Source organism: Marmota marmota, unplaced genomic scaffold (assembly GCF_001458135.2).
Source record: "Marmota marmota marmota unplaced genomic scaffold, marMar, whole genome shotgun sequence".
In the NCBI taxonomy this organism is placed as follows: Eukaryota; Metazoa; Chordata; class Mammalia; order Rodentia; family Sciuridae; genus Marmota; species Marmota marmota.
The window spans coordinates 9,286,092-9,300,681 of NW_025999991.1; the positions used below are offsets into that span (position 1 = coordinate 9,286,092).

General features: G+C 54.6%; 1 protein-coding gene across 8 annotated transcripts in view; it reads left to right on the plus strand.

Annotated features, from left to right (window-relative positions):
* Positions 1-14,318, plus strand: part of Znf236 (zinc finger protein 236) — an 88,110-nt gene extending 73,792 nt beyond the window's left edge. For 3 of the 8 annotated variants that reach the window (XM_048806670.1, XM_048806669.1, XM_015499555.2), the window contains 4 exons: positions 1,904-2,098; positions 5,631-5,760; positions 8,643-8,819; positions 10,157-14,318. In XM_048806670.1, the coding sequence (XP_048662627.1) occupies positions 1,904-2,098; positions 5,631-5,760; positions 8,643-8,819; positions 10,157-10,278 (624 nt within the window). In that variant the 3' untranslated portion in view covers positions 10,279-14,318. The other 5 variants (XR_007348976.1, XR_007348977.1, XR_007348978.1 and 2 more) reach the window with 5 other exon arrangements.
* The last annotated feature ends 272 nt before the right edge of the window (positions 14,319-14,590 follow it).

Here is a 14,590-nt window from a genome sequence, read left to right on the forward strand (position 1 = left end):
CGTGACCGAGAGCAGGAGTGAGGCTCTGACATTGTGCCAGGCTGCTGGCCCTGAGCTCAGCTGGTCCAGGGGGAGTGTTTGGTAGGGAGTGAGGTTGTTGGAGACCTAGGGTCAGCAGATCGGTGCCGTGCCTCGGGTGCACGCGCTGGCCTTCAGCTCCACTCACCTGGCTCCTGCTGGGCAGCCCTGGGCCTTTGACAGCATGACCGAGAGGTCACTGGGTTCCCCTGCTGGCCTCTCCTCTTGAGGGCCAAGCACCTCGCGCTTCTGCCTTAGGCCTCCACTCCCAACACAGGCACATCCCACACATACGCCACACGTGCACACACCACACACACACACACCAGACATCACACACACATACACTCACCACACCCACACACACCACACACACCAGACATCACACACACGTACACACACCACACACACACCATGTGCCCACACACATTCCCCCCACAGATTGGAAGTGCATGAGGCCTGGCTCCAGTGGCATGTGTCTCTGTGACGTGGAGATCTCGTCACTTGCTGTGTCCTGTGTGTCCTTCCCCTCCTGGCAAAGGGGTTTCAGCAGGTGTCTCCCAAGCCCACTGTGCTGCCGGGGGCCCTGCACGCCCTGCGGAGTCGGTCAAGCTCTGCGGAGGTGCCTCCAAGGCCATCGGGCACCTGTGGCCCAAGGTGGAGTGAGGACCTGGGGTGCTTGCGCCCTGGTGGCCTGCTGCCTGTTGGTGTGGGGCAGGGCTGGTGTGGAAGCTGTTTTTACAGTCAGTCTCTGTTTTCCCCAGTCCTGGGGCTTTACCCTGGGGCTTCCAGCCTTTTCTAGTTTTTATTCTGAGACAAGGTCTTTCTCAATGACAAACCTGGCCTTGAACTGAGGTCCTCCTGCCTCAGCCTCCGGGTGAGCTGGGGCCACAGGCGTGCGCCACTGCGCTGGCGGTTTCTCCTGAATGAAGTGGGTCAGGTGCTGGCGTCTCCCTCTACACGCCAGGCACTCCGCCCGCTCTGGGTACTGTGCAGTGCTCGGCGCTCGGTGCCAATTCTGCCAACCACGTGGCGGGTTTTTATCTGCAGTTATAGAGTAGCAGCTTGGAGGTCATTTTTTACAGGAGTCTTTAGCTTCTGTGCAGGCTTTTTATTGGTTTCTTCACAGACAGGTAGACCACGCCTGGCTTGCCATGCATTTGCGGTGTCTCTGTTTGGCTCCCTCCTCCCTCCATCTGTTTTTTAATAGCACAAATTAACCACCTCAGAGCACCTTTGAGCCCTTTGCTGCTGTGGAGCATGTTTCTTTAATGAGGGTCCGTTTCCCTGTGTCCCGTGTCTGTAAACCAGCGTAGGTGAACCAGGACGGCGCACTGACAGCCCTTCGTCCCTGCCAGCTCCGTGTCTGTCGGGGTGTGGCAGTGGGCCTCCTCTGCACTCACTGGTCTTCACCCATGGAGGTGCCCGGGACCCCCCGTTTGGGGGAAATGCCTTATTTCACCACAGGCTGGAAGCCTTCCTGAGGGCTGTCAGGCTGTCTGCTGAAGCAGTCGTACTGCGAAGCCGTGAGGCTGGCCCGTGCCCAGGCCGTGCCTCTTCCTGCAGGCAGCGTGTCTGCCTGCCCGTGCCTTTGCCCAGGTGGGGTCCCGGGCTCCCTGCATCGCTCAGCCGGTCTTCACCTGCGCTGCGTCAGGTGCCTTACTGCTCGTCGCTAGGCTGAGGAAGGGGCTTGTGTGGTGGCTGCCTGGCCCAGGTGGCCAGAGAGGACGATGGGGCTGATCTGCCCTTGGCTGGGGATTCGAGTGTGCCAGGCAGCCGTGCGGAGGCAGGCGGGAGCTGGCTGCGGTGCACGGCCGCTGTGTGGTGTGGGTTGCTGGGTTGCCTTGCTTGTGTGTCTGGCAGTCACAGGCCCCGACTCCTGCAGGTGGCCGATGTCTCCGCCCTGGCCCCAGGCAGCCAGCCCGAGAAGGACAGCCTGGCGCACCAGTGCCTGGAGTGTACCCGCACCTTCTCCTCGGCCGCCGTGCTGGCGCACCACAGCAAGGAGGCGCACGGCCGGGAGCGCATCCACGGCTGCCGCATCTGCAGGAAGGCCTTCAAGCGCGCCACACACCTCAAGGTACGTCCCTGGGACCGCAGCCGCGGGCAGCACACACGGGTCCTACTGGCGGAAATAAGTGCGCTTCTCCCATTTTTCTCCAATGAGAAGGACAGTGACGTGAGTGTGCATGCCCGGGTGCTTAGTCCCAATAGGTGTTGTGCACAGAGAGCTGACTGTGTTCGTGTGCAGTTCAAGTCCGTCTCTGCCAGGCTGAGGAGGCGCTGGAATGCCCTCTTCCCTGTCGGGCTCAGGGCTGAGAAAAGCTGCCAGCGTGTGGCAGGAGTTGGAGCAGCCGGTGACTGTGCTGGGCAGGGCGTCCCGCTGGGCTTAGCAAGTGTGCGCCTGCTCACCAGCGGTGCCCTTCAGCACAGGTGAAGAGCTGCACGGCCACAGGGCCCGGTGGTGGGGTGAAGGGTGGACGTCCAAGGGAGGCCTTCGCAGGTGGGAGGCAAGAGGAGGGCTCTGGGGAGGGGCTTCTCACGAACCCCCTGGTGTTCCTCTCCGAGGGGCTGTGCAGGGTTCAGGTTAGGTTGGCTCTGCTGTGCTTGGTGTCCACGTCCTTGGTCACACCTCCCATGACGTGCATCCTTGCTGCAACCTGCCAGAACCCTGTCATCTCTGCCTAATCACAAGTAAAACATTAAGCGAATCCCAGTGAGGGACATCCTGACCCCTCAGCTGGAGGTCCTCAGACACAAGGAGAGTCTTGAGAGCCTATGACCGCCATGAGGAGCCTGAGCAGACATGGGACAGAAAGTGGGCTTAGGGAAAGCTCGTTACCGTGAGTCGACGGCTTGTCCACACTCTGGTTCCTGTGACCCACACCCCAGTACTGATACAGAATGGTATGGGGTGGGTTTGTGGGGCGCTGCCCAGTTTTTCTGTAAACCTAAAGTTGTCCTAAAAATCTCCTGTTAGTAAACTTGGCAGCATGCACAGGGACGTGACCATAGCAGTGGTGCCTGGAGGGGGTGTGGCATGAGCGCAGAGGAGGTGGCCCGGTCTCGGGCTCCAGGGGCCTGTTTGCACTTGGTGCTGTGGTTGTGCTGCTGGGAAAGGGAGAAGGCAGAGGTCTCAGCTGCAGCGCGGGCTCCTTGCCGCCCGCATCTTCCTGAGGGTGGAATTGTGGAGGCAGGCACAGGCAGAACAGGGTCTGGTGTCGTCAGCCATCACTGGCCTCTCAAGGGACTGGCTGCCTGTGACCTTCGCTGTGGCTCGATGGCTGCATGGATACTGCAGGTGGATCCCACCTGCAGCACGTCTCTGCCCAGTGGCCAGCAGCATGTGCTTTCCCAGGTCCCCTGACCTCGTGCACTGCCCAGCGTCCTGGAAAGCTGGGCCTCGCTGTGCTGGGTGGAGACGGGGCAGGGCAGTGAGAGGCACGTCAGCCTTGACTCTGCCTGAGGGGTCTTTCCTGGGGACTCCTTATTGTTCTGGAGAAATCGGGCTCTGGCAGATGATTGCTGCTTCTGTGACAGTGGCTTTGAAGCCTTGCTTTGACCTGGTTTTTCTGGCTAACTCACCTGGCAGCTGAATGTTCTCACTCCTAAGATCCCTTCTAGATTCAGACTAACCCTCCCTTTTTAAAGAAGGGTTTCTTGAGAGCTAGAGCAATGTGGTTGCTGATGGCATCTGCTTGAGTGCCTCTGGGGACAGGCCTGCCCCAGAGTTGGGCGTGGATGCAGTCCCTGCTCACCCACTGCAGGCTGTCAGCCCCCTGGGTGTCTAAGAGCCGTCCTACCAGAGCAAGCTGACCCCCTCCTCATGCTGCAGCATGCTGTCCCCACCCCTGGGGGCAGGTCCCTCCACCTTCTGACGTAGGTGACAGCAGCTCAGTGTCATCTGTCAGAATCATGGCCAACATCTGTTCAACATAAATGGGCTGGAGATGAGAAGCCACGGACTTCCAGAGAAGACTCCAGGTAGAACCCCTTCTTGGGAAAGAAGAGGGTACTGACTAGAAGAAACCGGGCGGGCGCGAACTTAACAGCTGGCGCCCCCTTCTCCAGGGGTCCACTTCACAGGGCTGTTGGGATCTCTCCTTTTAGATAGATGGATAGATCCTAACAGGCCCTGTAAGGAAGTGATGGGAATGAGGTGCTTTACCAAGCACTCAGTAGGAAGGTGCAGGAAGCAGGTGTCCCGTCCAATCTCTACCCATCCTGCCCCTGACCAGTCCAGCACTCGCGACCCCACAGGGAAAGCTGGACCTCTGCCCGTCAGAAGGAGGAAGCCCGTGCTGATGTCCTGCAGGCCCCCTCAAGCTGGGTGCTCTGCCACCACTAGGCCCCAGCAGCCCCTGCGCTCACCTCCTGGCCCTGGATGCAGGCCTCGCTCCCACCTCCCACTGGCAGCAGAGGCAGTGTGCCTCCTCTGTGTGCCCTGAGCTTCTGCCTTCTGTCAGGCTCCGCCAACAAGGGAGTGCTGAGACAGACAGACAGACGTCCTTGTGAGGAGAGGCAGTGCTGTCCAAGACTTGGAGGGAATGGGGCCAGCAGACGTCTCTCTCCATGGTCCCCTGACAGATCACTCCAGGAGTCTGGTTCTGCTCTGCCCTAAGTTGACGTAGGAAGCACCAGGTGCCTGTGGACAAAGAAAATGGCCCCAGAAGCGGTGGCTGTGTCCTCAAAGGCTGAGTCCCACGGATCATGTGTAGATAGGACAGAGACTGGAGGACAGAAGCCCAGACTGAGCAGGGAAGGGCAAGCCCAGCTGCTTGCAGGTGAGGGTGGTGCAGGCGTGTGGAGCTGCAGGCGTGTGGAGTGCTGCGGGTGTGCCTGCCTTGTGGCCAGGCCCAGCTGGAGTCCTGGCTCGGTGCGGCTCTGAGGCTGGGACCCAGCTTCTCTGGGGCCTGGTTCTCGTCCCCTGTTGCCATCAACCCACCTCCCAGTGGTTCTGGGCATGGGCTAGCATGGCGTGGGAGGCAGTACGCAGGGCACCCGCACAGCAGACTCTCCTCCTCACATAGGATTCTTCCTTGAATTCTGCCTTAGGGCAAGAGGCAGAATGACCACACTCCTATGACAGGCTGGAGAAGGGGGCAGCAGGCGTCCTTGGGAGCCTGCAGCCCGGCAGCTGCCAGATCTCTCAGAAAACACCAGCACGCACACGCAGTCACTGACAAAGGGGCAGATCTGCAATGTTCAAGGCCCCAAATGACATGGTGGCTTCAGACACCCAGAGTTCCCTGTGAAGGGATAGTTGTGTCCTGGAAGAAGTTGCCCAGAGGTGCAGGTGTTTGGGTGGGAATCTCCTGGGGTCTGTAGGCGGGGGCCACAGGCCTTTTGGGAGCCAGCCATGGGCCATGACTTCCAGATGGACTTGTGTGTCAAAAAGAGACGAGGGGAGGCTTCTGAGGGCTCTCACTAGACTCACTGTTGATGTCCCGAGTCTCCCAGGGAAGCCCCAGCCTGTCACCGTCTGGCTGCCGACCACCTCCATCCTAGGCAGACCTTGCCACGCACTTGCGCCTTTGTGGTGATTTGCCCTGCTTTGCTGTCCTGAGCCCCTGAAGTTCTGCTGTGGTCTGATGTGCCCTTCGTCCCTCCAGGAGCACATGCTGACGCACCAGGCCGGCCCCTCCTTGAGCTCTCAGAAGCCCAGAGTGTTCAAGTGTGACACTTGCGACAAGGCGTTTGCCAAGCCAAGCCAGCTGGAGCGACACAGCCGCATCCACACAGGTGAGGCGCAGGGGTGGCCTGCTCTGTTGCTCCTGAGTGGACAGCCAGTGTGAAAGTGGACTCGGTGTGCAGCGCCAGAGCGGTGCTCCGCGACCTTCAGGAAGCAGTGTCTGCACGCTCACCTCTCCCCCGACTTGGGATGGATGGGTCAGCATTCCTGGGTTCTTCAGGGGAGGTCTCGCTACTGGCATTGTCACCACAGGAGTGGAGGCCGTCGGGAGTGAGCTCTGGGCCGTCACCTTCCCTGCCTCTGCTGAGAATCGCAGAGGGCTCCTGCCAGCCCTCCCGCCACACCCCATCTCTCTGCAGTCTGCCTGTCCCGCCTCCCTCTGCTCAAGCCTCGTATCCCAGGGAGAAACAGCGCAGAGACAAGCCCTCCGCGGCGCCCCCCGGCCTGAATGACCCCTCTGCTCACCCGTCCTGCCCCCATGGCCAGGGTATCGCTCTGCCCCTTCTGACCCCAGCACCCCACATCTGCCACCACCAGGGCAGGGTTCCCTCTGGCTGTGTCCACTGAGGGCCGTTCTCTGCTCCCTGTCAGAGGACAGCCAGGCTGGGACCTGCAAGGCAGACCTGAGCCACTCATCCCCTCCTCCACCTCCGGGTGTCCAGCGTCCTCTGTACGGCCACGCCTCCTAGTGCGCAGCTGCCTGCCTGCCCTGCTCAACCTGCAGGTGTTCTCCCCGCCTGCTGCCTGCTGCCCCTGACGTGTCTTCAGGGGCATCTCGAATATCTCTTCCCCAAGGGTCCCCGTAGCTACCTGAGCTCAAGGCCGGCCTGGGACACTCAGGTGCCACCCTGGTCCATGGCTCCCTGGATGGGTCCTGGCGTGCAGGCTCCGGGCACATGGGGCCACATGTCTTGTTGTAGGCTGTGGCCTGGATGGTAAGCTCGGAGGCCACACCCACCAGGCGTGCAGCACAGAGCTGCTGAGTGGGACGCCGACGTCTGTGCTGTGGCTTGGAACAACCAGTAGACCGTCGTCTTTCTTTAGAATGAGGTAGATGCCCCGCGAGGGCGGGGCAGAACCACGCAGCACCACTTAGTGTGGCATCAGGGTGAACAATGGAGTTACAGTCCCTTCCAGTCTGCAGTGAAATTTTGTTAGGGTTCCAGCAAGTGGGCCTAGTGGGCTGTGTGACAAGGAGGTGACCGTGACCTTCTGCGTCCCCAGGAGCCGCAGCTCAGTTGGTCAGAGTGCTGAGTCCACATCAGCCAGATCTCCGTCCATCTTAAGGTCTCTCGTGCTTTGTTAACTATTTCTGTTACATTTCTAAAAACTAGTGACTGAATTGTGCGTGTCCCTGATTTTAATGTGAGTCTTTCCATTTCTTCAATTATTTACTACTAATCAACCTGTGGACCATTAAGGATTTAAATGTTTTTGATATTTTGAAAGTACTGTTTCTATCTCTGTCTCCACGTTTCCCCATTCTCTCTGCAGTCAGGGGGGAGTGGCAGCAGCCCTGAGGCCTCTCAGTGGTGGGGGCGTGGAGACGGCTGTCTAGACTGAGAACCATGTCTCTCCACTCAGCACCCTGGCCTGTTGGTGGACAGCAGGCTGCCTCGCACCATCTCGTGTTCCTCGTGCTCTCACCTACGTCCTCCCCAGAGGTGACTGAGCCTGGGAGGCGGAGACGACATGCAGCCCTAAGCCACCAAGGGCGCACACGCTGAGGCGTGCTTCTCCAGCAGCCTCTTGCTCCCCTCCAGGCCCGTCTGACCCTCAGTGCTCTGGCAGTGTTTCCTAAATGTTCTAAATCACACTGAATCATCTGCGATTTTAGGAGATGCGAGGCGTGGGAGTGGGTGAGCTGCTCTGCCATAAGCAGGTCAGTGGTGCTGGTCAGCCGTGTTGGCCCTCATAGCGCTCAGGGCCAGTGGTGCTGAGGCCAGAGCACAAGGCCTGGGAGGGTCGCTGCTTGGGCCCCGCAGGCCAAAATCAGGACTTCACCTGGGCCTGGGTGCTCTAGAGAGGCTCACTCCCGGGGTCATCCCAGCTGGGCAGAACCTCGCTCTTTGTGGCTGTGGCTGTGCCCACAGAGCAACTACTCTAAGAAGCTGCATGGTTAGATAGGACGCCCTGCCGGTCTCCCTTCTCATCAGACTGCAGCAGGGATGGGGCCTCACCTAAGTCGTCCCTCCTTGCAGCCCACGTACTTGGAGGAGTGAAGTCACTAGAGTCAGGGTGAGGGTGAGGGCAGAGGCCATCTCTGCTCCGCCATAGGCTGTTGGGGCACAGCCTCATCTGCCATGGCCCCCAGGAAGGAAGAACAGATGCCGCGCAGCGTGAGTCAGCATGTATGAGCACACGGCGATGCTTGAGGGCAGCAGCAGGGCCACCACACAGAGTGGGTGGGGAGGAACCCTGTGGGCAGAGGGGAGAGGCCATGCCCCACCCAGGGCACTGGAAAGCTGGCCCCAGGGAGGAGGATTGTGGGGGCCCACGGGCAGGACAGCGCGCCCGGCCTTCCTCCAGGTGGCTCCCGGTAGGCAGCAGTGTGGCCACCCTTCCTTCCATCCTGCATTAACGTCAAGGCATTCCGTGGGATACGAAAAGGATTGCATATATTTTACTTGATATTAAATGGATTTGATTCTCTGTCTTCGATATGTCTCTGCCGCACAAAATGCATCGGAGGTGTTTTGTGTAAACTGCATGTGTTCTGCTTTGATTTCTGGATGCTTCTGTGGCTTTTAATAGCTTTTGATCAGCTTTAGTTTGTGTCTCAACACAAAGTAGGGTTGCCAGAATCCTGCTAATTAGCAATCTGAGTGACAGTCATAGGAAGAACATTGCTGTGGTCTTTTTAAAAATCGTGCGTCTTCTCGAGAAGGGGTTCTTTCACATCTGTGGCATTGACGGTGGCTTTCCTGTGCAGGGGAGCGGCCCTTCCACTGCACGCTCTGTGAGAAGGCCTTCAATCAGAAGAGCGCCCTGCAGGTGCACATGAAGAAGCACACCGGGGAGCGGCCCTACAAGTGCGCCTACTGCGTCATGGGCTTCACGCAGAAGAGCAACATGAAGCTGCACATGAAGCGGGCCCACAGCTTCGCAGGTGAGCCCTCCTCGGAAGCAGGCCTTCGGCTGCGCGTTCTGCGTGTGCTGTTCCCCGCAGTGTGCACAGTGGCTGTGTGTCGACCTGAGCTATGGGGGAACTTAGCTAGAAGAGGTTGGAGAGGCCAGAAGTGGTGAGGTCCAGTGGGCGGGGCAGGCCTGGAGGCCTGGACGTTGCTTACTCCAGTGCCTGGTGTGGTCCCAGGCCAAGTGAGGAGGCTTGGATCAGTGACGGGTGACCCCTGCTGATATCTCAGTCATTCTAGCTCCCAGGAGCAGACTGGAGCAGGCTGCACACTGACACACCCTGGGGAGGAGCGCCACTCAGTGCACACGGAATCGGAGGAGATGAAATGTCCCGTTTATTTAGACAAGGACAGAGAAGTGCCTCAGGAGCCAGGTGCCACCCAGAACCTGCACACATGCAGCACTCCTGGTTGGCTTGCTTCTTACTGGACAGAACTAGCCATAGTGAGCAGTCAGGGCCTGGCACCCCGAGCAGCGGCTCCATGTCTGTCTGCAGTGTTACTGGAGGCTTTGCCCGGCACTCAGCAGGTCAAGGGCTGTTTCAGGGCCCAGGGGTCAGGGTCAGGGTCAGCCTGGTGGGGGCACACAGGGTCTGCAGAGATCAGGGTCAGCCTGTCCGCTTTCTGTCTACTCGGTGCAGACCACTTGTGGGCCTCAGTTTCTCTGCGCTGATCCACGAGGTTCATTCGTAGCAGAGCAGCTGTTGGGGTGTGATCTGAGGCTGCTCCTCCTGGTCTTCGTTTCCCACACAGAGCCTAGCATCAATGTCTATTTAAGGACGAAACGATGACAGAGAGCCGCAGTTGGCTCACGGTAGTGGTAGCTGTGCAGAGGAGTGTGGAATGTTAAATCTGTGAAGAGCCCTGGGTGTGACCAGGGGGTTTTGTGTCTGTGTGTTTCGAGTGTGGCAAGGTTATGAAAGAGAGTGTGCTCTGAGAGTGACAGCAGACAGGCCTTCCTGTGCCTGGTGGGGCTGCATCTAGATGTGTCTGGGGTGTCTAATAGAAAGCAGCTCATGTTATGGGGAGTTGTTCTTTTTAACATCTGCACCGTAGAGCTCCTGCTTTCCTTCCTGTTAGAAAAGTCATCTGTGTTGTTGACATTAATTGTTAGTCACTCATCACGGATCCCGTGTGGACGCACTGAGTGCCCGTGTTCGTGTGCATGCCATGCTGTCTTATCAACAGACTGGTTCACTGGATGGAGAGCAAGGCAGGGTGGTGGTGTCCGTCTTGGTTCCTGTGAGGCTCTGAAGGTGGACCCTGGGTGCTGCTGAAGGTCTGAAGCTATTTTCTCTTTGCTGTCTTCCAGGAACCTTGCAGGGCACAGCTGCTCCCCCGCAGCAGGATGGGGAGGAGCTGAGGACTCTGCACCTGGAGGAGGTGGTGCAGGATGCTGCGGGCGAGTGGCAGACCCTTACCAACGTGTTCTGACGCAGCGAGGGCACCTGAGCTGGCTCTGCAGCTACGTTTATGAAGAACAGAGCGCTTGGAATTTCTATTTTAAAGCTTCAAGTGTTAAAAATGTACCACAATAGTTTTTCAGCTATAAAATTATTTAAAGAATCATTGTCTTTCAGAGACTTAGAGGAAAAAAACTGGGAAAAATGTAAACACGTTGTTCTCATTTGTCTACGAATCACTGAACTCAGGTACTACAATAGTCAGCTTCACCTTCTCCATGGCCAGTGTATCTAGTTAAAAAGAAATTAACTGGATCTTACTATCATTGTAGTGTGATTTCTTTGTATTAGCAAAGACAAAAGTTAACCTGGAAAAAGTATGTAAGATTTTCCTTCATGCTTTCTGTTATAAGAAGCATCGCTTACAAAACAAACCTAAGATAGGTGCATGAAGTTGAGAAAAATGTCGTGACACATGGGAGGTTCTTCACTTTTTACTCTGTGCATTTTGGAAGTTAGTGGTAGTCGTCTCTTTTTAACCTTCCCTAAGTGAATACAGCTGACACCCTGAGAGATGGCTGGACCAACTCTCCCTCACAGGCATCTGGTCACCAGCTGGAAGAGCCAGGGTCTGGGGCAGCAGGGAGAGGACACCTGGCCCCAGGAGGACCAGCCGTCCCACAGGTGGTGAGAGACCTGCTGTGTGCATCTGCTGAGGCTCAGGGTGAGGCCACTGCAGAAGCACAAGCCACACCGTGGTAGGGAGGGCAGGATGGTCTCCTGGGAGCAGGTCTCCGCCCTGCCTTCTCCACGGGAGGCTTCTTTTAGGTTAAGGGTGAGAACCCCCAGACCCCATGATTCCTCTTCATGCATAAAGAGATGTGTCTTTTATTTCAGGGAATTCTTTATTGTCCTCAGTGGTGCCCGCTAGACACGTCCCCACCAAGCCCCATCTGGCTGGGGCGGAGCGCGGACGCTGCGTCCGGCAGCATTCCAAAGGCTGAGGTTCGCCACGCCGTGCTGGTTCCCTGTGGGTTATTTATATGTTCTATATATAAATGCGATGTACATAGTATGGGCCTCTGTGTGGCTGAGCAGTATATTTTGTAAATAGAAGCACTAGTCCCCGTCCCGAGTGCGCATCTGAGGCTCCTCCTACGAGCACTTCAGACCCCTGGTCGTTGTTAATAAATGGATACCTTTCCCACCGTAACACAAAGCTGGGTTTTATTTTCTTCTGAAAGATAATTGCCTTTGTTTTTCTCTCCGCCTCCCTGGCTCCAGAGGAGAGTCGTGTTGTTGTAATATCGTGTGGATTTCGTATATCAAGAGGAGTCACTCAGACTCCTAAAGAAAGAGACGTCCCAGTGTTCTTCTTGAAGGGCATCTGACTTTGCTGTTCACCTCTGTGTCTGTATATACGTCACACTGCGCTGACATGAAGACTTTTGTTATTTTGTGAAAATATTTAAGTCAGAAAACTGTTGAATAATATTACCTTTTCCCCCAAAACTGCTTTGTGTATTGTATATTTTTTTAAGAAGAGAAAAGCCTTATTTGACCTCTTGTGAAGCTGGACTTGTGACCCCGTGGCCCCCAGAGGCCAGCCCGCTCACTGGCGTGGCAGCATTTTCAGAAAAACTGTAACTGTGCAAGAGTTTTAAAGGCTCTGCTTTTAATGCACTTTTTCTTTTATAATTTTGTATTAAAATATTTTAGATATGTTGATTAATTTTAGTGAACAAATATCCCCAAAGTTGAAATTATTGGAATTTAAAGTTTTTGTTCTTGCTGGTTTATTTATTTTGCTTTTAACATTAAATGTCATCTCAGGACATCTCCAAAAGGGGGTGTTTAGTTTCTAACTATATAGAGAGCAGAGTGTGTGACTGTGTGGTTCATTGCTGTTTAAGTAAGGCCTTACCACATGAATCTGAAACCTACTTTTATTTTGGTTAAAGAAAAAGAAAAAAATTTATCAGTAGTCCATTCTGTGTCTTTTCTCAGTTTATTAGCAGGCAAACACAAGACGTGTATGTATTATTTGGGTTTACTTTCTAATCATAAAAGCTGCTCCTTTGCAAAACATTCCTTGAAAATACAAGGTTTTAAAATGATATGATTTCACTTGAATGTTTGTGGTGTACAGGTTGATCTTTGTATTTTACTGGCTGATTAAGAAGTTGTTTTAGGAAAGAGATTTCTAGCCTCATGCGTAACCAGGGTTTTGAGGATAGAGAGCTGTATTTTTAGAACTGTCTCACCAGGGCATATCTGCTTTGGAATAGCTATAAATACAAAATGACATTAAGAAATGTGATTAATTTTTTTTCCTTTAGAAATATTTAAGATAAAATTGTTTGGCACATGAATTAATTTCAAGTTCAGATATGTTTACCAGAGAAGAACTTAGTGATATTTCTTTTACCTCTGAGGCCCAGACCATGGGAGGTAACCCTCGCAGTGTCTACCTGAAGAGCTTCGGACCGAGAATCAGGGTACGGCGTGGAGTAGGTCCTGCACAGCGCCACCAGGTCACCTGCACCACAGCCACGCAGGCTGCTTTTGAGAGTTTGTAACTGCCTTTAACCCGCTCATGGTAAAGGAACTGCTAAGCACTTACACAGGCTGAAAGAAAGGATTCCGTTTCCAAAGATGTGAGCATGAGTCTGCTGCGGCTTGTGCAGCCAAGACAGCGGGAGTGATCTGGCGGACAGAGCACCGGGAGGGCGGTAGGTGACAACAGAAGCCGCTTTCACCTGCTCAGCAAGTGCCACTCAGCCCCGTCCGCTCCTGGAGGTGATGGCCACGGCTCAGCACCACCGTCCCTGTGCCATGGGACGAGCCCCGCGTTTGCTGGGGAAAGCATCTGCAGTCTGTTCCTTTGTGTCCTCCCTCGCCACGTTCAAGGAAATTGGAGTCTTAAAATCATAGCTGCATTTTGTACCTTCCTTTGAACTTGGGTGCTTTTGTGTGTGAGAGGTTCAGGCCGCAGAGCAGGGGCAGATTCTGAAAGTAGATCTCGGTTCTTCCTGTGGATTTCTCTCTTATTGAGAAGGATGTTCGTAGCTCATGAAGATCCACATTTCGGCATTAACGACCACCACAGATTTATGTAAATAACGTTTATAGAGAAGTATGTAAGATGTGTAAACTGCTTGCTGGTCCTGACTTGGAGGGGGTCTCCCACCTGCTTCTTAAGTTCTCCCAAAGCTGATTTCAGTGGGCGTCTGCCCTCCCCCACCGGGAGCCGTAATGCCTGCTGTGTGCCTCAGCCTCCTGCAGAGTGGGGGGCAGACTGCTGGACCCAGAGCCCTCTTTCACACTTAATTTATTCGTGCAATGTGGGTGCTTTAGGATTTTTAGAGTAAAATTTCAAAAGAGCCTACATATACATAACCCAATTTAGTGTTACATATCTGCTTGGGCCCCTGGAAAGCAGCATTTTGAAATCTGGTTACGTCTTTTGCATTGTCTGGTAGTGGGTCAGCAGAGCTTCGTGAGTCCAGAAGCCCTGCACACCCCCTGACAGTGACGTTTCTTCACCTCGGTGAGCACGAAGCCACCGTTACGTGGTCTCTGTGCTCCTAGTTGCCCCTTCCTCCGACACACGGTCCACTCGCCCACTGCCTCCCAAGGCGCCTGGTGGTTTCTTAGTGGATGACTAATAAGCATTTAAAGCACTAAAAAAAAAAAAAAAAAAAATCATTAGTATCAATGTCAGCAGCAATAGGCAGTGATCATAAAAGATTTTGCTATTTAATCTTTTCTATGTGTAACGCTTTACAGCATGAAGACTTTTGTATTAAATCAAGTTTTGTATTATATTTGACAAGTTGTAAAATGCCATAGTGATTGTTCTTGAGTCACCACTGAAGAAAATTTAATTTTTTAATTTACAGAAGAGTCCTCTTTTTATCTTCGGAATTGTCTCATGGTCTATTTATACATTGGATGATATTTATTTAATCCAATTTTGTATTAGAAATGCATAGTTATGCCAAAAGCCACTGTGCTGGCTTTTAAAAATAATAAAAATAATAGTTTTTGTATTATTTTAAAACTCCTGTATATTTGCTTCTTGGGGTTTGGGGCAAGTGGTCACCGTTTGGAGTTGGTGGTTTTCTCTGGCTGTCGCCCAGCGAGGGTCCGTGCAGTGCAGCAGGGTGGCTGTGTTGCAAGGCCACCAGGCCTCCTGCTAGGGACGACCATGCTCCCTCTCGCTCAGAGGGTGCTTGAAAGCAAGTGGGCACGACGCCAGCTTATCTGCTTACAAGGGTGCAGATGCTGGCTTTCTGGAAATACAGTGGAGTTGGGTCACAGCTTCTCCCCCTTGGAGACAG